At 38.2% G+C, this 25,539-nt stretch overlaps 1 protein-coding gene and 1 pseudogene across 1 annotated transcript; both read left to right on the top strand.

The window, feature by feature from the left end:
- Positions 1-24,912, top strand: LOC134629777 (GTPase IMAP family member 8-like; annotated as a pseudogene).
- LOC134629381 (GTPase IMAP family member 9-like) lies at positions 13,659-15,811 on the top strand. Its single transcript, XM_063476669.1, has 3 exons — positions 13,659-13,785; positions 14,000-14,112; positions 14,558-15,811. The coding sequence occupies exons 2-3, from the start codon at positions 14,019-14,021 to the stop codon at positions 15,394-15,396; spliced, it is 933 nt and encodes a 310-aa protein (XP_063332739.1). The 5' UTR covers positions 13,659-13,785; positions 14,000-14,018; the 3' UTR covers positions 15,397-15,811.
- Positions 24,913-25,539: the final 627 nt, after the last annotated feature.

Raw genomic sequence — 25,539 nt, 5'->3', positions numbered from 1 at the left:
ATGTCGCATCCTTGTCTCTTCTGGCCACTGAGGACACTCTCCGTATTTTGCGGTGGTTTCCGACGTACAACAAGTAAGTCAAACTTCCTTTGTTGCCTGGTCTTAGACTTCTTGTGCTGTGCTAGACGAGCCTTCTCAGTGAAGTCAAATCGGCTGTGAGGTCAGTTCCTTAATCATAATTATGCAAATTCCCATGACCATCGATCAACAATCACTGACCAAAACCCACTGATCAAAGAACACTGATCAATGGCCATGAGTACCATTCACAGAGAATTGGGGAATGGCTGCAATCACAGCATTGTAAGATGGCGAAAGATGTACCCTTAGGCCCCCTCCTCGATTATGATTAAGGAACTGACCTCACAGCCCATTGTTCCTTCAGTGGGCTGGTTTCAGTCATTATGCAAATGTACTGTTTATAAGATTTGGGGAAACCTGCAGTCAGCTGAGACTGAAGAAGTCACTTGGATGAGTGACGAAACGTTTCTCCCACAAAACGCTACGTCCAGATGAACAGATTCAACTTTTGGAGATGTTTATAGTGTATGTTTAAGCTCATTACGTTTTCTATGTTCATTTGCTTATTAGTTTCCCCTTGTGTTTTCAACCCCTGTGTTAAGTCTCCCTTGCCCTTCATGTATTTCATGCCTGGATGTCTTTTGTTAAGTTCATGATGTCAGGTCTGCGTTTTATTATGTTTCCTGTTTTATTTTGAAAGAGGTCCCGTGTTCCTGTGTTTATTGTGTTTAGTTTTACGTTTCCCCTGTGATGTCGTTAGGTTCATGTGTGTCAGCTGTTTCCCCATGTGTTGCCATTTCCCCTGATCACCTCATGTGTATTTAAGTCCTCTGTCTTCCTGTGTTCAGTGTTGCGTCCTCCCTCATAGCTGTGTGATTCTTCCTGTGTTTCCATGTATGATTTATTATTAGTTTTCCCAGTTTAGTTTTGTTCTTTGTTTCCTTTCCACGCCAGCAATAAAGCTGTGTTTTTTGAGTTTACTTTTCGTCTCTGCGAGTTTGCGTTTGGGTCCTACTCTTGCCTGCACACAGTCGTTTTGTGACAGGTGGTCACCAAAACATTAAAACTGCAACTGCAGAATGACAATCAAATGTCATAGTCATAATTCAAATGTCACCATTAATTTTCCACAGACTCTGCAAAAGAACTGAGACTCATTCTGGTTGGTAAAACAGGATCAGGAAAGAGTGCGTCTGGAAACACCATTCTGGGGGATACAAATGCTTTCAAAGAGGACATTTCACCTGAGTCTGTTACTGATAGGTGTCACAGAAAAGAGGTAAAAAAAAGGTGGAAGAAAAATTGTTGTGATTGACACTCCAGGGCTGTTTGACACAAACAAAACACAAGATGAAGTGAAAGCAAAAATTGAGGAGTGCATTGAACAGTCAGTTCCTGGACCCCATGCTTTCCTTTTAGTCATCAGCCTGAAGTCAAGGTTCACACAAGAGGAACAGGATGCTGTGAGGTGGATAGAAGAAAACTTTGGTGAAGATGCTTCCCTATACACCATAGTTCTGTTTACACATGGTGACTTTCTGCAGGATAAATCAGTGAAAGACTATGTAAAAGAAAGTAAACATCTACAAAGACTGATAAACAAGTGTGGAGGAAGATACCATTCACTCATCAATAATCAAGAAGAAAAAGAAAGCAGAAAACAAGTCAAAAATCTTCTAGATAAAATAGAGAAAATGGTGAAATCCAATGGAGGAAGTCACTACACCAATGAGATGTATAAAACAGCCCAGAAGAGACTTGAAGAAGAAAGGGAAAAGAGGAAGAGGGAGGAAGAGCAAAAAAAAAGGGAAGAAGAGGAGAGGATCAAATCAAACGAGTGGTGTAAAATGTTGGATCTTGTTTCCGTGGGATTACTTGGTGTGGGACTATACTTTCCATCATATCCTGTCATAGCAACGGGTGTAGCACTTGGATATTCTCAGCTAAATTGCACAATGGAAATGTTTACAAACAAATAAGCCAGGCATCCAGCGATCTTTGCACTTTTTATTACATTATACTATGTTGATATTTTAGACCAATCACGTGACAGGGTTTTATATTATATAAAACTGATTACTTAGTACATAAATAGTATGTTCATATTTGTTCATATAACATGTTTATTTTGCTCTACAAAGTCATTAGCATTACTCTTAGTATGACTCATCTTATATCATCTTCTGTCATACAGACAGAGGAACTCGAAAGGAATTTTTTAAACAAGATCTAAGAATCAGTTAAGAAATCGCTTTCAGTAATCACTATTTGAATTGCTATTTTGATCATTTTAAAATAAAATAAAATGTGCATGATTTCTCTTTTAGTGGTAGGGGTTTGTTTGATTCAACAGTTTCTCAATGTATAATTGTGCAAAAAGTAAAATCATTGTTTAAATATTAAAGGCTGATTTTCAATGACTATGACTTCTAGCTCTAATCTAATTTATATATCTTCTTACCTACTGAATGCTTGTCTATTTTGTAGCTGTTCTATAGTCACGATCAATTATGTGAGAAAAAAATTAGGTTTAAAAAGGTTATTTGTTGTAAAAAAACAAAAAAAAAACCCAAATGTACATGCCCACAAACCTGCTCTTCACATCTGTATTAATCAAGTTATAGAGGTCAGCGTATGTTGTAATCCAAAACTGGGTCCAAAACTCCGTCTGCTTCAGGTCCCAAAGTCAAACAAACACTGCAGCATCACTGAGAGTTAAAAACTGTCTAAATTCTTTCATCTTTAATAAAACGATCAGTGTTGTTGCTTTACCAGGTGTAACAATTAAGTTTAACATCCAGGCATCCATGAAAACAGAATTTATTAAATTCAACAGAGTTAGAAGTTAGCAGGAAGTTAGCTTGCTAGTTTCCACCTAAGCATGATATGCCATGTTCTGACTGAGAGATTTCTGAAAAAATTAAAACGTACAGCTCTGCTATTACTTCCAACATAAATGAAGACAGAAAACTAAACAGCAGTGACTCTTGTAGGGTTACTGAAGTTGGACTAGCTGGTATATAATGATGTCCTACGTGATCGCTAGCAAAACAGCTACGTTAGCATAACATTAGCACAGTGAAGCTGAAGGATAAACGTTAACTTTTTCCCACTCCATAAAAGTTAACGTGAGGGTTTCTGGTGGTTAGGGACAAATGCAATTGCATGGCAGGATGCTATAAACGGACCAAACTTCAGTCAGGAGAACAACTGAGATAATCCATCCCTAGCTCTTTAGATACAACAGTTTCTCACACACAGGTAAAGGTTTGTCACCAATAAGTTTCATAAAGGATACTTTCCAATCCATAAACTTTAGAGGGTCGCCACTAAAGATGGTGTGCTCAGGTACAGGAAGCCTGTTTAGGGTAAGAGAGCTGGCAAGGGCTTGAACTAAGCTAAATTTTTCTCGTTCTGGAGTAGTATTGTGAGGTCTAAATGTCGGTGCTCGTGGATTTAAGGAGAGCCGCGCTGTCGGGGAGATTTGCGGAATTTACTAAGTTGTAGCAGGACACTTGATCATGGCTTTCAATGTCATTTTGAGCGCTAAGGACTCTTACTCGAGCAGCTGCTACTTTCACTTCACTCTCTGCCTATAACTGTTGAAGTTTAGTTTTTTCCTCTTCCAACTTTGCCTTTGTTTCCACTTCCTTTATTTTCCACTCATTTTCCATTTGGCTGATCTTGGTTTCCTGTGCCAATATTTCTTGTGTGGCCTTTGCTTGTTCCACTTTGGCTGCAAGTTCAGCTTCTGCTTCCACCTCACGACTGCCAGTAGAATCTGCCTTTGAGCGTGCGACTGAACCCTCTGGGAATGACGTTTCAGTTTTTGTATCACCAAACACAGAACCGTAGTCCCTTTTGTTTAACATCGCTCATACTCTTTCTTTTTCAAGGCAATTGTTAAAGAGCTGATCGATATTTTCCTGTCGTTTAGCAATAACTTCACAAATGTCAGTTGTAAGCACTGCACAAGCATCCATTCGCTTAACAATGTCTGGCGTCATGGATTGGCTGCGGCGAATGGGTTCATAATGCTGTTGTACTACGGCGTGCTTGTCTCTTATGTCATGACTGGCATTATTTAGTTCTTCAGCTGAGCAGAAAGTTTTCAGCTTTGTTCTGATTTCTTTAGCTGCCTTCTTCCAAGTGTCATAAGCTTTGTTAAATGCCTTCTTGTTTTTCTTTGCCTCATATTCCTGCATTTCTTTACCCTTTTCAGTTAAATGCCTTTCACAATTAGGGATGGGTATTGATAAGATTTTCACGATTCCGATTTCATTTTCGATTCTGTTTAACGATTCGATTCTTTATCGATTCTCTTATCGATTCTTTTTAAAAAAGGAGAACACTAAGGTCGATTAGCTTAGAACTTTGTTTTATATCTTCTCTTTGAACAAGATAGAAATTTAGGAGTAACATGGCCTTACAAACCCAACAGTGAGATCTTAAGAGATCCACAGCCTACGGCTCTTCAATGGGGTGTCACAGGGTCCCCGGGAAAAAAAATTGTAAATGTAAAATAATAAAATAAATATTCTTCTGTAGCAATAACAAAGTATAACATAAATTATTCTGTAGCAATTACACAAGAATATCCAGTAATGTCCCTGCCTACAATTAAACACATTCACTTACCGAAAATCGGGGGCATCTGCTGTGGCAAATGGGTGCAAGCCTTTTACTTCAAACTTAGTCACTGCTCGGTGACATTCGTCTATCCTGGCCTGAAAGGAGACGCTACCGGTAGACTGCAGCGAGAACTGCCAGCATCTGAGCCAGCCAGACTCTGTCTGTCTCTCTCATCATGGTCACCTAAATACAACGCACAGTAATGGCAGGTTTTGTAATAAGGCAGATCGCGCTAACATAATATGCACTGTTAGTTGATTATTTACCTGCCACATTAACGGGAGAGGACGTGCAAACGTTACCGCTGCTGCTGGGTTGAGATTCACGAGTCCGGAGCGGAATTAAAAACACGACATTCATTTAAGGTCATCGCGTTGTTTTGTGAGCAAATGCTTTTGCATATTCGTAGTGTTTCCTCCCTTAAATGAAATATCTACTTTGCAAGTATTGCAAGTTGCCCTGTTGTCATCTGTTCTCGTAAAGTAGAACCAAACTTTTGAGCGTTTGAGCCGCCATGTTTCCTGCCAGGTAAATGACGCTCCGCAACGTGGTGACGTCATTCGGGGCGACTGGAATCGATAAGGGAATCGTTTGCAAAAATGGCAAACAATTCCAAGGAATTGAAACAGTGGGAACCGGTTCTCAACAAGAACCGGTTTTCGATACCCATCCCTATTCACAATTGTTGGATCTCACTCCTTGTTGCTCTGAGTCGTCGGCTTCTTCAGCAGGGTTCCACATTTTGTTACTGTAATGTGTATGTTGCTCTATGTGATAACGTCTAGACTTAAATTTAAGTGAGTGTTACTTTAACTTTTGGAAACAATGCTCACATCAGACATTTACACCACATAAATAAACTGATTAGCACCCACATATTTGACAAAATGTAACTGTAAATACTGCTGATATACCACAATGTTATTTTCAAGAAGAATAAACCCATACAATTTAAGGATTGTAATTACTTAGTGCGATGCACTATACCTTTAAGGCCATAAACCACAAAAACATTTAAGGCAAGTAACTCTGAATTAGTGTGCAGACACTTGTTATCAGCAAAGTCCTTAATGGGCATAATACCTGCACCTTTGTAAAGTGACCATCAGAGTTCAAAGTAGAGGTAGGCGATGAAGCAATGATGATCTTGACTGGTGTAGGAATCTCTAACAGCTGACACCCGGACCCAGCTCGACAGGCACGGCTGCACTCATCTGGCATGGGAGCTAGCAACTAGCTTTCACTCAGCGACCGAGTTTTCACTGTAGCAGTCCCCCGGACCAAGGAAGAAACAGAGAGAGCCTCAACGGGTGCAGTGATTTTTACTTCAAGATTCATTCAGAATCTAACAGTGCTGAGGTGCGCCAATACACCGTGAAAACTAAACAGAAACACAAAATACATTTTCTTAGGCGCTTATTACAAATATGAACTCAAATAAAGCAGAAAATACAACAAAATATCAACTAAGCAATCAAATACAACTTAAAACATGTACCTCGCTCCGCATCCCAAGGGCTGCAATCTGTTAATTTCGAGTCCGGTATCACGCTGCTTCATGCTTCATTGAGAGCTGCCTACTGGCACATGTGCGCCACAAAAACCGATCTGAGCTGGAAGTGCGGCTTGCCGCTAACTAAGCGACAGAGCCCTCTACTGGACACTACGCGTAGCTGTTCAGGCTTAGATCAATAAACAAAAAGAGGTCAACGTATCTTTTCCTTTAAATGACTGTATATTTCTTTTATTTCATATGGAAAACTGTTTTGTTTCAGTGCACTCATTTTCTGGAGAAAGCAGACACACCGTCCCTTGAACATGATGCTATTCCTCTTGGCACCACTGGCTGGTGCTGCTCAGCCGACCATTCCGCATTGGTTTAAGTATCGTTTTCCAGTAAAAACGCGAAATGGGTGGGTCCTGTCTGCTTTGAAAGATTCTAGTGACCCAGCAGTTTACTGTACACATGAGAAATTCCTTGCACAGGTACGTTCAAAATAGAGCCTTTAAGGTTAAGATAAAGCTTATGTTATCTTAAATATTTCAATAGAAGACAAATTTTATTGATAGAGTTTCTATAAAAAGTCTACAGTGCTTAATTGTATAAACAACCAATTTGTGGCATGATTTATTCAACATATATTTTCAGTGTAGTTCAACATTTACTTGCTACCTGATTAGAAAGACTCCTTTTTTCTCTTTTCTATGTAAAGTTTTTGAGAGTTTACTAAAATGTTGGCAGCAAAAGCTTGGATCCAAGGATGCATCCTGCTTGTGTTACTGACATTATCTGGACAAACTGCTCACTGCCAAAATCAATACAAAGGTAAGCAGAATAAGAACTTGTACAGCCGGTTTGTCATGAATTCATAAACATAACAAGTGTTCACCTGTTTTGTAGTATAAATGCCTTCATTTAAAGAAGATTTCTTTATAATATATTTCATTGTGTTCATTTAAGTATATTTTTAATCAACACATATGAACAAATAACCTAGTGTTGGACTTTGCCTTGTTCAGACAACATATCTGTTTTTGGAGTCAGGTTTTTTTTTCAGTCAACATCTACAATACCTTTAATTTAAGTGGTCACCAGCATATAAAAGCTGCAAGTATGCGACTACAGAATCACTAGTGTCAGTGAAACTACCTGGAAAATCACCTGCTTCAGCTGTATCAGAAAAATTCCTCACTTTACCTTAAAAAAACAGGTTTAAAAAAGTCATGTCAGTCATGCACACTCCTTCAAATAATTCAGATGTTACCATTATTTTCCACAGGCTCTGCAAATCATGAAGAGCTGAGACTCATCCTGGTTGGTAAAACAGGATCAGGAAAGAGTGCGTCTGGAAACACCATTCTGGGGGATTCAAATGCTTTCAAAGAGGACATTTCACCTGAGTCTGTTACTGATGGCTGTCTCAGAAAAGAGGTAGAAAAAGGTGGAAGAAAAATTGTTGTGATTGACACTCCAGGGCTGTTTGACACAAGCAAAACACAAGATGAAGTGAAAGCAAAAATTGAGGAGTGCATTGAACAGTCAGTTCCTGGACCCCATGCTTTCCTTTTAGTCATCAGCCTGAAGTCAAGGTTCACAAAAGAGGAACAGGATGCTGTCAAGTGGATTCAAGATAACTTTGGTTCAGAGGCTTCCATATACACCATAGTTCTGTTTACACATGGTGACCTGCTGCAGGATAAATCAGTGGAAGACTATGTAAAAGAAAGTAAACATCTTAAAACACTCTGTCTGTGAAGGTTCTCAGTCATCCAGGTCATCGTAGTCTAAGGAGCTTGGAAAGAAAAGCGTCTGGACTTCTTAAAGTTGCTTGAAGACGTTTCACCTCTCATCCGAGAAGCTTCTTCAGTTCTAAGGTCAAATGGCCGAGAGTCCCAGATTTAAACCCAGTGGGAGTATCCCCCCAAAGAGGGACAAAGGACCCCCTGGTGATCCTCTAATCACATGAGCCAAGGTGTGAAAGCGGGTGTGGGACCTAATCAGCCAGGGTTTCGGGTGAGCTCATTGTTAAACCTGGCCCCACCCTATCATGTGAATTCCTGAGGTCAGATGGCCCAGAATGTGAGTGGGCGTTAAGGCGTCTGGGAAGGGATCTCAAAACTGGATTATAGATGGCAGACAATTGGTGTCGTAAACCACCGCCTCTGTTCAAAGATGGTCGCTCACAGTGGACATAGATGGCCTCTTTCACTCAGAGGAGTGAAAGAGGCCATCTATGTCCACTGTGAGCAAAGATGGTCGCTCACAGTGGACATAGATGGCCTCTTTCACTCAGAGGAGTGAAAGAGGCCATCTATGTCCACTGTGAGTGACCATCTTTGAACAGAGGCGGTGGTTTACGACACCAATTGTCTGCCATCTATAATCCAGTTTTGAGATCCCTTCCCAGACGCCTTAACGCCCACTCACATTCTGGGCCATCTGACCTCAGGAATTCACATGATAGGGTGGGGCCAGGTTTAACAATGAGCTCACCCGAAACCCTGGCTGATTAGGTCCCACACCCGCTTTCACACCTTGGCTCATGTGATTAGAGGATCACCAGGGGGTCCTTTGTCCCTCTTTGGGGGGATACTCCCACTGGGTTTAAATCTGGGACTCTCGGCCATTTGACCTTAGAACTGAAGAAGCTTCTCGGATGAGAGGTGAAACGTCTTCAAGCAACTTTAAGAAGTCCAGACGCTTTTCTTTCCAAGCTCCTTAGATCTTAAAACACTGATAAACCAGTGTGGAGGAAGGTACCATTCACTCATCAATAATCAGAAAAAAAGCAGAAAACAGGTCAAAAGTCTTCTAGATAAAATAGAGGAAATGGTGGAATTTAATGGAGGAAGTCACTACACCAATGAGATGTATGAGACAGCCCAGAAGAGACTCGAAGAGGAGAGGATCAACTTAAAGGAGTGGTGTAAAATGATTGCTCTCTCTTCTGTGGGATTATTTAGTGCAGGAGCATACTTTTCATCATATTCTCTCATGGCAGTAGGTGGAGCACTTGGATATTCTCAGTTAAACTGCACATTGGTACTGCTTACTTAAGTATAGGAGATAGTACGATTAAACATATGCCACTGCCCCAACAAAGAAAAAAATAAGTAAGGCATCCAGTGATCTTTGTACTTTTTATTATTTAATACTATGGTGAGATTTTTGACCAATCACCTAACAGGGTTTTGTATTATGTAAAGCTGATTACTTGATAAATGAATAGTATCTTCATATCTATTCATATAGCACACCGATAAACCAGTGTGGAGGAAGGTACCATTCACTCATCAAAAACCAGAAAGAAAGCAAAAAAAAAAAAAAAGAGTCAAAAATGCACGAGATAAAATGGTTAAAATGGTGAAATTCAGTGGAGGAAGTCATTACACCAATGAGTATGAGACAGCCTAGAAGAAACATCAAGAGAACAATAACAAAATAGGGTGGTGCAAACTCTTTGGTCTCTCTTCCCTGGCATTATTTGGCACATGAGCATATATTTCATCATCTGTTCTCATGGGACTAGGGGGAGCGCTTGGATATTATTCTCAGTCAAATTGCACACTGACACTGTTTTCTTAGACTTAAGAGATAGAACCAATAAAGCTACCCCACTTCTCCAACAAAGAAAAAAACAAAACAAGCAGATAAGTCAGGCATCCAGTGATCTTTGCACTTTTTTACGCAATACTATGGTGAGAAAACTGTCCAGTCACTTGACAGGGCTTTATATTACATAAAAATGATTAGTTTATAAATAAATAGTATGTTCATATTTGTTCATAGAGCAAATCTGTTTTCTGGAGTCAGGCTATATAATCCTTAATATGACTCAACCTCGATCATCTTCTGTCATATAGACAGAGGAACTTGGAAGGAAATTTCAAAAGAACATCTAAGAATAAATTAAGAAAAAGTTTTTAGTAATCACTACTTGAATTACTAGTGTGTTAATGTTAAAATAAAATAAAAATGTGCGTGTTTTCTCTGTTAGGGGCAGGGGTTTATTTGATTCAACAGTTTCTCTGTGTGTAAAATTGTGCAAAAAATAAAATCATTGTTTAAATAATAAAGGCTGATTTTCATTTTACTTCGAATGACTTCTTGTTCTAATATAATTTATATATTTACTTACCTACTGAATGCTTGCCTATTTTGTAGGTGTTCTATAGTCACTATCAATTATGTGAGACAAACTAGGTTATAAAAGGGTATTTGTGAAAAAAAATTGTACATACCCACAAACCTGCTCTTAACATCATATTAATCAAGTTATAGAGGTCAACGTATCTTTTTCTTTAAATGATTGTATATATTTTTTATTTCATATGCAAAACTATTTTTGTTTCAGTGCATTTATTTTCTGGAGAAAGCAGACCTGCCGTCACACATGATGCTATTCCTCTTGTCACCACTGGCTGGTGCTGCTCAGCCGACCATTCCGCATTGGCTTAAGTATTGTTTTCCATGGAAATGCAAAGTGGACGTGTCCTCTCTGCTTTGAAAGATTCTAGTGACCCAGCAGTTTACTGTACACAAGAGAAGGTCCTTGCACAGGTACGTTCAAAATAGAGCCTTTAAATATTTCAATAGAAGACGGATTTTATTGATAGAGTTTCTATAAAAAGTCTACAGTGCTTAATTGTATAAACAACCAATTTGGGGCATGATTTATTCAACATATATTTTCAGTGTAGTTCAACATTTACTTGGGATCTGATTAGAAACATTTTCCTTGAATGATTTCTCTTTTTTTCTTTTCTATGTAAAGTTTTTGAGAGTTTACTAAAATGTTGGCAGCAAAAGCTTGGATCCAAGGATGCATCCTGCTTGTGTTACTGACATTATGTGGACAAACTGCTCACTGCCAAAATCAATACAAAGGTAAGCAGAATAAGAACTTGTACAGCCGGTTTGTCATGAATTCATAAACATAACAAGTGTTCACCTGTTTTGTAGTATAAATGCCTTCATTTAAAGAAGATTTCTTTATAATATATTTCATTGTGTTCATTTAAATATATTTTTAATCAACACATATGAACAAATAACCTAGTGTAGGACTTTGCCTTGTTCAGACAACATATCTGTTTTTGGAGTCAGGTTTTTTTTCAGTCAACATCTACAATACCTTTAATTTAAGTGGTCACCAGCATATAAAAGCTGCAAGTATGCGACTACAGAATCACTAGTGTCAGTGAACCTACCTGGAAAATCACCTGCTTCAGCTGTATCAGAAAAATTCCTCACTTTACCTTAAAAAAACAGGTTTAAAAAAGTCATGTCAGTCATGCACACTCCTTCAAATATTTCAGATGTTACCATTATTTTCCACAGACTCTGCAAATCATGAAGAGCTGAGACTCATCCTGGTTGGTAAAACAGGATCAGGAAAGAGTGCGTCTGGAAACACCATTCTGGGGGATTCAAATGCTTTCAAAGAGGACATTTCACCTGAGTCTGTTACTGATGGCTGTCTCAGAAAAGAGGTAGAAAAAGGTGGAAGAAAAATTGTTGTGATTGACACTCCAGGGCTGTTTGACACAAGCAAAACACAAGATGAAGTGAAAGCAAAAATTGAGGAGTGCATTGAACAGTCAGTTCCTGGACCCCATGCTTTCCTTTTAGTCATCAGCCTGAAGTCAAGGTTCACACAAGAGGAACAGGATGCTGTCAAGTGGATTCAAGATAACTTTGGTTCAGAGGCTTCCATATACACCATAGTTCTGTTTACACATGGTGACCTGCTGCAGGATAAATCAGTGGAAGACTATGTAAAAGAAAGTAAACATCTTAAAACACTGATAAACCAGTGTGGAGGAAGGTACCATTCACTCATCAATAATCAGAAAAAAAGCAGAAAACAGGTCAAAAGTCTTCTAGATAAAATAGAGGAAATGGTGGAATTTAATGGAGGAAGTCACTACACCAATGAGATGTATGAGACAGCCCAGAAGAGACTCGAAGAGGAGAGGATCAACTTAAAGGAGTGGTGTAAAATGATTGCTCTCTCTTCTGTGGGATTATTTAGTGCAGGAGCATACTTTTCATCATATTCTCTCATGGCAGTAGGTGGAGCACTTGGATATTCTCAGTTAAACTGCACATTGGTACTGCTTACTTAAGTATAGGAGATAGTACGATTAAACATATGCCACTGCCCCAACAAAGAAAAAAATAAGTAAGGCATCCAGTGATCTTTGTACTTTTTATTATTTAATACTATGGTGAGATTTTTGACCAATCACCTAACAGGGTTTTGTATTATGTAAAGCTGATTACTTGATAAATGAATAGTATCTTCATATCTATTCATATAGCACACCGATAAACCAGTGTGGAGGAAGGTACCATTCACTCATCAAAAACCAGAAAGAAAGCAAAAAAAAAAAAAAAGAGTCAAAAATGCACGAGATAAAATGGTTAAAATGGTGAAATTCAGTGGAGGAAGTCATTACACCAATGAGTATGAGACAGCCTAGAAGAAACATCAAGAGAACAATAACAAAATAGGGTGGTGCAAACTCTTTGGTCTCTCTTCCCTGGCATTATTTGGCACATGAGCATATATTTCATCATCTGTTCTCATGGGACTAGGGGGAGCGCTTGGATATTATTCTCAGTCAAATTGCACACTGACACTGTTTTCTTAGACTTAAGAGATAGAACCAATAAAGCTACCCCACTTCTCCAACAAAGAAAAAAACAAAACAAGCAGATAAGTCAGGCATCCAGTGATCTTTGCACTTTTTTACGCAATACTATGGTGAGAAAACTGTCCAGTCACTTGACAGGGCTTTATATTACATAAAAATGATTAGTTTATAAATAAATAGTATGTTCATATTTGTTCATAGAGCAAATCTGTTTTCTGGAGTCAGGCTATATAATCCTTAATATGACTCAACCTCGATCATCTTCTGTCATATAGACAGAGGAACTTGGAAGGAAATTTCAAAAGAACATCTAAGAATAAATTAAGAAAAAGTTTTTAGTAATCACTACTTGAATTACTAGTGTGTTAATGTTAAAATAAAATAAAAATGTGCGTGTTTTCTCTGTTAGGGGCAGGGGTTTATTTGATTCAACAGTTTCTCTGTGTGTAAAATTGTGCAAAAAATAAAATCATTGTTTAAATAATAAAGGCTGATTTTCATTTTACTTCGAATGACTTCTTGTTCTAATATAATTTATATATTTACTTACCTACTGACTGCTTGCCTATTTTGTAGGTGTTCTATAGTCACTATCAATTATGTGAGACAAACTAGGTTATAAAAGGGTATTTGTGAAAAAAAATTGTACATACCCACAAACCTGCTCTTAACATCATATTAATCAAGTTATAGAGGTCAACGTATCTTTTTCTTTAAATGATTGTATATATTTTTTATTTCATATGCAAAACTATTTTTGTTTCAGTGCATTTATTTTCTGGAGAAAGCAGACCTGCCGTCACACATGATGCTATTCCTCTTGTCACCACTGGCTGGTGCTGCTCAGCCGACCATTCCGCATTGGCTTAAGTATTGTTTTCCATGGAAATGCAAAGTGGACGTGTCCTCTCTGCTTTGAAAGATTCTAGTGACCCAGCAGTTTACTGTACACAAGAGAAGGTCCTTGCACAGGTACGTTCAAAATAGAGCCTTTAAATATTTCAATAGAAGACGGATTTTATTGATAGAGTTTCTATAAAAAGTCTACAGTGCTTAATTGTATAAACAACCAATTTGGGGCATGATTTATTCAACATATATTTTCAGTGTAGTTCAACATTTACTTGGGATCTGATTAGAAACATTTTCCTTGAATGATTTCTCTTTTTTTCTTTTCTATGTAAAGTTTTTGAGAGTTTACTAAAATGTTGGCAGCAAAAGCTTGGATCCAAGGATGCATCCTGCTTGTGTTACTGACATTATGTGGACAAACTGCTCACTGCCAAAATCAATACAAAGGTAAGCAGAATAAGAACTTGTACAGCCGGTTTGTCATGAATTCATAAACATAACAAGTGTTCACCTGTTTTGTAGTATAAATGCCTTCATTTAAAGAAGATTTCTTTATAATATATTTCATTGTGTTCATTTAAATATATTTTTAATCAACACATATGAACAAATAACCTAGTGTAGGACTTTGCCTTGTTCAGACAACATATCTGTTTTTGGAGTCAGGTTTTTTTTTCAGTCAACATCTACAATACCTTTAATTTAAGCGGTCACCAGCATATAAAAGCTGCAAGTATGCGACTACAGAATCACTAGTGTCAGTGAAACTACCTGGAAAGCTTCAACTGTATCAGAGACTTTTCTCACTTTACCCTAAGACAAGTTTTTAAAAAGTCATGTCAGTCATGCACACTCCTTCAAATATTTCAGATGTTACCATTATTTTCCACAGACTCTGCAAATCATGAAGAGCTGAGACTCATCCTGGTTGGTAAAACAGGATCAGGAAAGAGTGCGTCTGGAAACACCATTCTGGGGGATTCAAATGCTTTCAAAGAGGACATTTCACCTGAGTCTGTTACTGATGGCTGTCTCAGAAAAGAGGTAGAAAAAGGTGGAAGAAAAATTGTTGTGATTGACACTCCAGGGCTGTTTGACACAAGCAAAACACAAGATGAAGTGAAAGTAAAAATTGAGGAGTGCATTGTACAATCAGTTCCTGGACCCCATGCTTTCCTTTTAGTCATCAGCCTGAAGTCAAGGTTTACACAAGAGGAACAGGATGCTGTCAAGTGGATTGAAGATAACTTTGGTTCAGATGCTTCCACATACATCATAGTTCTGTTTACACATGGTGACCTGCTGCAGGATAAATCAGTGGAAGACTATGTAAAAGAAAGTAAACATCTACAAAGACTGATAATCAAGTGTGGAGGAAGGTACCATTCACTCATCAATAATCAGAAAAAAAGCAGAAAACAGGTCAAAATTCTTCTAGATAAAATAGAGGAAATGGTGGAATTTAATGGAGGAAGTCACTACACCAATGAGATGTATGAGACAGCCCAGAAGAGACTTGAAGAAGAAAGGGAAAAGAGGAGGAAGGAGGAAGAGCAAAGAAAAAGGGAAGAAGAGGAGAGGATCAAATTAAACGAGTGGTGTAAATTCCTTGGTATCGCTTCTGTGGGATTTTTGGGTGCAGGAGCATACCTTTCATCATATGTTCTCATGGGAATAGGTGGAGCACTTGGATATTCTCAGTTAAATTGCACAATGGAAATGTTTACTTAAGTGTGGGAGATAGGACCACTAAACCTACCCCACTCCTCCAGCAAAGAAAAAACAAAGAAAAAAATAAGTCAGGCATCCAGTGATGGTTGTACTTTTTATTATATAATACTATGGTGCGATTTCTGACCAATCACTTGACAGGGTTTCGTGTTACATAAAACTGACTACTTAATAAACAAATACTTTGTAGTCTGTTCATATAGGACATTTATTTTACTCTACTGAGTCATTTATATGATCCTTAGTATGACTCAACTTCTATCATCTTCTGTCATATAGACAGAGGAACTTGGAAGGAAATAAAAAAAAAGATCCAGGAGTGAGTTTAGAAATAGTTTTCAGTAATCACTCCTTGAACTACTACTTTGTTAATTTTAAAATAAAATGAAAATGTGCATGCTTTCTCTGTTAGGGGCAGGGGTTTGTTTATTCAAAGGTTTCTCAGTGTATAATTTTGCAACAATAAAATAAATGTTTAAATTATAATGGCTGGTTTTCATTTTCATACTTAGCCTCCTCAGTCAGTCATTCCTCATTGGTTTAAGTAGTGTTTTTCAGTGAAATGAATGTGTGTCGTGAAAGAAGCTGCTGACCTAACAGCTTACTGCACACCCGAGGAAGCACTTGGACGGGTACTTTCAAAATAAAACATTTAAATATTTAATAGATGAACCATTCCTGCACTGCAACGGAATTCAACAGTTGACTGAAAAGTGGTGATGCTACCGCTGATACAAAGCTATCACCTTCCTGCTGCTGCTGCTGCTTCATATTAAAAGCTTCACAGCGCCAAACAAGCTGGAGGCTTTTTTTTGTGAAGTGCGGACAGAAGTCGTTAGGAACTTTTGCAAACTTGGTGGAAATCAACAGAGGTATGTGGCAACCTGCTGAAACACTTGTTTTATAACGGTTCTTCACCATTAGTGAGTTAAAAGGGCCAGGTGTTATGTTCGTAAGGCTCCTGGCTGTGTTGCACAGCTCTTAGAAATAGATGTACGTCGTCTTTAGTGGTAACACCGTTTACCTTGGCGTAGCATTTAGCCCGGATCACTTAGCTCTACTTAGTTCATTAGCTTGTGTGCCCTGTGCGCAATCTCCATTAGGGGAGGAACAAGGTGTTTAATGTTTTGTCAACTGATAGCAGTAATAGTATTAGTAGAATATCAATTTAACAACAGTTCAAACTGCCAGCTTTGTACACTGAGCGATTGGTGAACGCGCATTTAAAGTTCTGCAAGTGAGCGAAGGGGGCGTTACTTGTTTGTTTTTTTCAAACATTTATCCGATCCGTGAAGCTCACCTTAATAAATTTTGTGCAAATAATCACTATTAATTTAGGGTTCGGAGGGAAGCATTTGTTGAATAATTTTACGTATTGTCAAACTGCTTCATATTTGTGTGTGTGGATGGGTGCACGCATTTGTGAGTCCTCAGAAGTTACACACAAATGACTGTACACATTTCTAAATCTCAGTTTATGCATGTGGATCATATTGTACGCCAGTGTATGTTCATAAACTTTTACTTGCTATCTGCTTTAAAAGGCTTTCCTTTAACGTTTTTCCTTTTTTTCTTTTCTTGGTCAAGCTTTTGAGCGTTTACTAAAATGTTGGTAGCAAAAGCTTAGATCCAAGGATGCATCCTGCTGGTGTTACTCACGTTATGTGGACAAAAGGGAAAAGAGGAGGAAGGAGGAAGAGCAAAGGAAAAGGGAAGAAGAGGAGAGAATCAAATTAAAAGAGTGGCGTAAAATGATATTATATACCCCTGCAGCACTTTTGGGTGCAGGGCTGTTTTATACCTCACCTCTTCTCATGGCAATAGCTTCAGGACTTGGCTTTAATTGCATAATAAGTATGCCTACTTGGACCTTACATCTTTACAAAACAAAAAGGCCAATATATAATGGCTAACACACTGAGCATCAAATCTTTGTCATTTGGGATTAGGTGGTTTTAAATTACGTTTCAATTCACTCTATACTTACTTTATGTTGCATTTATTTCTAATCTAATGTGACTGTTTTTTTAATAGAGTATTTTTTGTCAAATCACAATTTAAGAATATGTGAAATAATTTTACAAATAATTAAGATTTGTAGATACATTAATATTTTATATTCATCGCACCGTAACAATGTACCACAGTAGAACCATCCTCATTTAGTTCAGTTCAAATTTATGTATATAGTGCCAATTCAAAATCACATTTTCCTCCAGGTGGTGTATATTCTAAGGCAGTGTTTCCCAACCATTTGGAGCCACTGCACATATTTCACATTAGAAAAATCACACGGCACACCACCAAACAAATATGTAATTTTTCTCTGCACACCAGGCATAGTGAAATTGGCTCGATTTGTCCCCATTATACTTTTTTTTTTGTTGCTTTCTTCTGACCACTACTCATGCTAGGACCTTCATCTGATTTGGAATTTTCTTCAGGACCCAGGTCAGATTGACTACTTTTTTTTTTTCCTTCAAATATTCATCTATTGCTACTGCGTGCTGCATTGTCTCACTTGCAGCATGTAATTTCTTCATCTTCTACAGTTTTACTGGAAGTTGCAACCCATTTAATTGGAGCAAGAAGTTGTACTGCCCTCTAGTGGAAGAGAATGTAATTGTTCTGCCCGTTACTCACGCCAGTTGCTTAGAGCAGTGGTCCCCGACCCCAGACCACAGAATAATGGAGAAAAAACTGAGAAAACATCAACAATCTGATGACCCCCTAGCTTTTTGGCTACAGTGCAAAAGGAAAACTCCATTTTAACAGCAAGAAACCTCCAGCAGACCGTTGGACCGTCTCCTAACAAGAATTTATGGCCCTGTTTTTTCTCTAGGAGAGTCAACCTTAAAGTTTTGTACCTTCTGCCACCCTCTCCCAAATTCCTCAGAGAAGAGGTCTTAGTGTTATGTCTGTTGCTATCAGACCGTTCACAGTAATACCGGTATAATGTTGAGCAACGATAAGAAAATGAAATATCGCCATAGAATATGGGTAAAACGCGCATGCACAGTGCCTTTGTTTTCATACGCACATGGCGAAAAAAGCATGGCGGCGACGGAGAATGAGAAGGGCGAAAGTGGATCGTTAAATGAAACGGATGAACCAGAATTGGTTTGTAAAAATGCTGCAACTTCAGTGGTGTGGAACTGGTTTAGCTTTCATCCGTCAGATACACAACAAAGCACTATTTTTGTAGAGCATGCTAGCGGGTCGTCGTTATTACCGTGTTTTCTGGAAAATACGGCACACTTAAAATCAATCCTTTGATTTTTCTGAAAATCGACAGTGCCCCTTATAATCCCGTGTGCCTTATGTATGAATTCTGGTTGTGTTTACTGACCTCTAAATGATTTTATGTGGTACACGGCGCTGGAAAATCTGTCAAATGTTTTAGTACGACTTTGCTAAGCTACGAAGCCGCACCGCTCGATGGATTGTCGGAGCATTACGGCTATCGTAGGCAGGAGTATGGGCTCAAAATGTGGTCATAAATATTTTGTACTTGTAAATCAGTTTTGTATGTGTAAAAAGAATTTGTGTGTGCGTAAAAAAGATTTGTGTGTGCGTAAAAAAGATTTGTATGTGTAAAAAAGATTTGTGTGTGTAAAAAAGATTTGTATGTGTAAAAAAGATTTGTGTGTGCGTAAAAAAGATTTGTATGTGTAAAAAAGATTTGTGTGTGCGTAAAAAAGATTTGTATGTGTAAAAAAGATTTGTGTGTGCGTAAAAAAGATTTGTGTGTGTGTAAAAAAGATTTGTGTGTGTGTAAAAAAGATTTGTGTGTGCGTAAAAAAGATTTGTATGTGTGTAAAAAAGATTTGTGTGTGGACTTAGCCAAAAAACCCCTGCAAGTTACAAGTACGGATTTTGACCCTGTTTTTCTTCCTTTCATCTGATTGGTCAATGTCATGTCAATCACAAATGTAACAATCCAATCAGAGGACAGATGGGTTTGCCTGTCGGAGGGGCACTTTTTGAACTGCAGGTCCTTGAAGGGTAATACAGTTTGAAGCTAGAGGATCTCTATATAAATATCCGATAGCAGCTAGGTCCGCTAACTTTCAGTAGCTGTTGAAAGGATAAAGTTGTGGTATGTCAGTGGTTAGAAATACCATTATTACTTTAGGATTAGATTAACACAAAGTCAGGGCTGACCCGGGACCATGGCTGTGAGTCACAGTGCACAGCATAAAAGTCCTTTCACATCGGACACAGGATGTGCTGCTAATGCTAACTAAAAGCAAAGGATCCAGAATTTGTTGCGCTGGCTGCTGGGCTCTGTGGGTTTTTGCAGCAGCTCTACCTGTACTAGATGCACCTGCTCCTTGTCGTTTCTATCTCTGACTTTACGTCCTCTACAAGAGTTTCGGGTTTTTTTGCTAGTTCTTCAAATGTTCAATAAAAACATGTATGCTAATTCATAAGGAAGAAAGCTTTGTAATGGAGACTGTCATTTCCAAAACACTGCCTCCCCCCCCGCGGTCCGCAGCGCTGTTGAAAAGGCTGTGGAAGTCCCTGTATTAAGCACATAGACCTGTGACACAAAAATCACCAAACTCAGACGACCACAGACTGTTTTCCTTCGTGGTGATGAAGGAAAACGCTGGGTTGGCATGTAAAAGGGCATTTATTCCCTTCAAAGACCTGCAGTTCAAAAAAAGTGCCCCTCCGACAGCCAAACCCATCTGTTCTCTGATTGGATTGTTACATTTGTGATTGACATGACATTGACCAATCAAATGAAAGGAAGAAAAATAGGGTCAAAATCCGTACTTGTAACTTGCAGGGTTTTTTTGGCTAAGTCCACACACAAATCTTTTTTTACACACACACAAATCTTTTTTACACATACAAATCTTTTTTACGCACACACAAATCTTTTTTACGCACACACAAATCTTTTTTACGCACACACAAATCTTTTTTACGCACACACAAATCTTTTTTACACATACACAAATCTTTTTTACACACACACAAATCTTTTTTACACACACACAAATCTTTTTTACACACACACAAATCTTTTTTACACATACAAATCTTTTTTACGCACACACAAATCTTTTTTACGCACACACAAATCTTTTTTACGCACACACAAATCTTTTTTACGCACACACAAATCTTTTTTACGCACACACAAATCTTTTTTACGCACACACAAATCTTTTTTACACACACACAAATCTTTTTTACACATACAAATCTTTTTTACACATACAAATCTTTTTTTACACATACAAATCTTTTTTTACACATACAAATCTTTTTTACGCACACACAAATTCTTTTTACACATACAAAACTGATTTACAAGTACAAAATATTTATGACCACATTTTGAGCCCATACAGGAGCCTTGCGGAGTGATACGTACTGTGCTTCAACATAATATTACCGTATTGTGTGTATAACCTCTTTTTAAGTTTTGTGGATATTATACATGGTTATGCTGAGGATCTGTCGGCCAATTTTCACTGGAAATGCCTTTTGGTTAAACTGTCAGCAAGGAATTTGCATTTCCACTGTTAAATTTCTATATAACTTTAATGCACATAAAAAAAACAGCTGCTTGTTTAAGTGAAAATACATTGATGTTTTTTTTTTTTTTTTTTGCACTAATAAAGTTGTGGAGTTGTAAAGTATTTTATCTAGTGTCAATTATATCGTCAGTTTTATCGTTATCGCAAATTTTCAAATGTATATCGTGATAAATATTTTTGGTCATATCGCCCTGCTCTACTACAAAATGTCTTTAGCTTTACTGTAGATTTTCTTGCTGTGTGAAACAAACAGTGGTGGTTGGGAGTTGGAGTTGGAGTAAAGAGGATAACAGTGGAGGAATTATATCCTTGAACTTAATTATAGCACTTTCAGAAAGACCTCTAATGTCTCCGCCACTCATTTGTACTAGTTAGGGCACACTGAGCTACTTTTTATTAAGATGATTCATAAACTTACACTCCTTGTAAGTGATGATAAATATTTAATTCTAGATTATATTTGGTTGGCAAGCAGAGAACGATGTAACTGTATCAGTTCAACAGTAGAGTTGCAGACCTTCTGAATTATTCTGTAGCACAGCATTCACTGGCAAAGATGAAGTGACAGTTAACACTGAGGAGTGTATTGAGCAATCAGTTCTTGGACACCACACTTTCCTTTTAGTGATCAGTCTGAACTAAGGTGCAGACAAGAGTAGCAGGACACTGAAGCGGATTCAGGATACTGTTGTTGCAGATGCTTCCACATAAACAATAGTCCTGCTTACAGATGCTGTTTTGCTTGAGGGTAAATTCTTTGATGGTTATGTGAAAGAGAACAAAAATTTAAAGAAACTAATATGTGACTCCGAGAAGATATTCTCTATTTAATGACCTGAGTTAGAATCGAATCCAAGTCAGGGAAATTCTAGGTTAAACAGAGAACATAGTAATGTTCAATGGATGGTATTACTACATCAATAAGATAGGAAACCTAGAGTAAACGTGCAGGGGGAAGCAAAGACTAGAGCGAAGACTTGCCAGGGACCTTTTGGTGTAGAAGCATGTTGCCCCTCATATGTTCTGGTGACATTCGTTGGAGCACTTGGACACATTCAATTAAATGGCACAATGGACCTTTTTCCTTAGGTATGAGTTCTATGATGGAAAAAAGGGAAAATAATGGCTAAGAATGTGGCAAATAATAACTTTCAATAACATGTACTTTTAAAATGTTTGTGCATTCCATCCATCCGCATGAAAGGAATTTTTGAATACTCTTGTTTTCCATTCTTATTTACCTATTGACTGTTTGTTTATAGTTTCGCCTTTTTTGTCAATTAAAATGGGGAAACAAAAAAGAGACTTTGATTGTGGGCGATCGTGGCTCAAGAGTTGGCAGTTCATCTTGTAATTGGATGGTTGCCGGTTCGAGCCCTGGCTTGGACAGTCTCGGTCGTTGTGTCCTTGGGCAAGACACTTCACCTACTGCCTACTGGTGTTGGCCAGAGGGGCCGATGGTGCGATATGGCAGCCTCGCTTCTGTCAGTCTACCCCAGGGCAGCTGTGGCTACAACTGTAGCTTGCCTCCACCAGTGAGTGAATGAATAGTGGAATTGTAAAGTGCTTTGAGGGTCTCGAAAAGCGCAATATAAATGCATTCTATTATTATTACTTCAAATACCAAATGCCAAACATCTACCAAAGTAAAACCATTTTCATCTGTACTCACCTACAACTCTAGGCTCAGACATATCCTTTTTTTTTAATTTTAAATTTCTTTACATTTTTTAAAAAGAATAAGATGCACTTGAGAGATATTCTTGACCCCCTCACGCTCCTTTAAAAAGAGAGCAAAGTCGTTATAGAGTTATTGTAAAATATATACATTTTATGTAAATAATAAAATATTCTTATGCGATTAAATGAGAAACCTTAATATTTTTGTTGGTTTGATATGAAAACTTCTCAGCAATGTCCAAACACAAACCTGTTAACCATATTTAGAGGACTGCGGACAGCCTACACAGACAGTTTTCACATTTCAAACTGAAGACAATACAAGGAAATGGGAAGCCCCCAGTCCCTAGGCTTCCAGAAGTTTCCCACAAAACTAATGTGAAATGTGTCGAGCCACAGTCTACGTTTGTCTTGTCTAAGTTCAGAACTCAGGTCTGAAAAAACTGACTTGGCCACCTGGGACATATAAAGCAAGATCTGAAGTAATGGCTGAAGGTAAGATCATCTTTCTGAACTAGTTTAAAAAAATGCACTAATTATTTAATTACTCTAGGATGTGATATTGATACACCGAAAAGGGCAAAAGAGGCAAAGTCAAAAAGATGCAGACCTTCTTAAAGATGTCAGTGACTAATCTTACCTTTTTCTTCTCTCAATGGTGTAACTTGTGACAGAAATACAACTCAGAGAAAAGAAGCAGAAAACTCTACCTCGGCCTGATGGGTGTGGTCTGAAAAACTTTGATGGTATGCTCCTTCATTTTCTCTCTAGTCACTCGACTCTAGTAGCTGTTCTACTCTAATTTCAGTAATTATGTATCAGAATCAGAATACTTTACTAATCCCAGGGGAAATTATTTGGTCGCAGATCACAGGAGCTCCAAGACAGTAAGAACAGTAACTAACAACAATATATAAATGTTGTTTTATTTACTATTATTATTACTTTTAAAAACAACAACAAATGAATGAATAGTATATTTCAAGGAAAATATGCTAAAGGCTTTTTTTTCTCCAGACAGTCCAGAGATTAAATTTAAAAAAAAATAACAACAAAAAAACACACTAACTTAAGACTAACAAGGCAGAAAAGAAAGGATTCAGGTTTTTTTTGTAAATGCCAGTAATTCTGTGTCTGTTGTTTCTACCACAGGTCTGGATTTGTCTGGAGGTTTGAGGATAGTCTTAGTGGGAAAGACTGGATCAGGGAAGAGTGCAACAGGAAACACTATCCTTGGAAGAATTGCCTTCAAAGAGGATCCCAGCCCTGTGTCTGTGACCAAACACTGTGAGATGCAGAGTGGGGAAGTGGATGGGACTTTGGTGCAGGTTATTGACACTCCGGGTCTGTTTGATACAGGCATCTCAGAGGAAGAATTAAAAGTCAGAATAGAGGAGTGTGTCAAAATGTCAGTTCCTGGCCCTCATGCTTTCCTACTGGTAATCCGGCTTGGAGTAAGGTTCACAGAAGAGGAAAGAAATGCTGTTAAGTGGATCCAAGATAACTTTGGAGACGATGCTTCCATGTACACAATCATGCTATTTACCTGTAAAGATCAAGCTAAAGCTGACAATGCTTTGAAGGAGTGCAAGGAGCTGCGGAGACTCTCGATCACATTTGGACGCAGATATCATGCTTTCAACAACATTGACATGGATGACCGCGTACAGGTAAAAGAGCTGATTAACATGGTCAAGGAAATGGTACAGGATAATGGCGGTAAGCACTACACGAATGAAATGTATGAGAAAGCCCAGAGGAAGCTGAGAGAGGAGGAGGAGCGGAGGAAACAAGAGGAGGAACAGAAGAAAGAGGAGGAAAGGAAAATATGGGATGCAGAGAGACAGAAGCAGGAGGAAAAGAAAATCAGGAAGAAAAAGGTTCAAAGAAAGAATATACGCGTGGCCGCAGCTTCTGCTGTTGTCTTGGTTTTTGCTGGGGTGGTCATTGCAGTGGGAGCTAACACCACAGTGGCCCTGGCTCTAGGCGCCCCTGCACTTGTCCTGGGAATCTTATGCGGTTTAGCTGCCATTTTCATTTGGAAAGGCATAAAATGCAAGGCTAAAGCAAATGTGCCTGTATAACAAGATGGACGGTAGTGGCAAGGATATGGTTCGGCTACAGTTTGTGACATAAAAAACAGAAATATTCCATATACAGTATTAGTATCCCACACATTATGGTTTGGAACTATGCGTAAGTGACTTGTTTAGGTTCTGTTTCTGTTTCAAAACAAGTATGTGAATTTAAAGCTAATAGTAAACAAATGGTATGAAATGTACTTGTTTGTCTTTTTTATCGTTTACATCTTATATATGAATGTAAGTATCACTTTTTTTTGGCTCATTAGTAGGATTCAAAATAATTAATATTAAAACCCAAATGTAAAAAGATTTTTCACCTATAGATTATACGTTGGTAACTTATAACTGTTAAAATGCGCAGACACTGACACACTGCTTCCTTTATTTTTTATTAGTAGCATTCTGAGCTCATTTCCCCAAAGGAAATGGGAAACAATGGTAGACGTCCATTGACCCATCACGTCTGCGGAAGCAGAGCAAGTCCTCATTGTCCTGCCACTACAACAATGTCAGTGCATACCATCAGTACAAACATGACCAGCACAGATGTTAAAATGAATGGTAGTCAGTTTCTGTCAGCCACAAAATGATCAAAGTAAGGACACTGCTACTTGTTCTGCAATTAAGAACAAAACACACTGAAGCTGAACATTATTTATTTAAAATTACAAATGAAAAAAAAAAACTTTTCGCAAGGAGGCTCAGTATCAAATAATTGGTGTGTTCAGATGTGAAAAGGTTGTAAACTGAGATGTAGGTGGCACTTAAAACGTAGAGTAAGTGGCACCTACACCTACAACCTGTATTACAGGTTAGATTGGTCT

This window comes from Pelmatolapia mariae, linkage group LG6, assembly GCF_036321145.2.
Source record: "Pelmatolapia mariae isolate MD_Pm_ZW linkage group LG6, Pm_UMD_F_2, whole genome shotgun sequence".
Taxonomy (NCBI): domain Eukaryota; kingdom Metazoa; phylum Chordata; class Actinopteri; order Cichliformes; family Cichlidae; genus Pelmatolapia; species Pelmatolapia mariae.
Note: the sequence above shows the minus strand (reverse complement) of the source record. Positions and strands in the feature narration are given on the sequence as shown.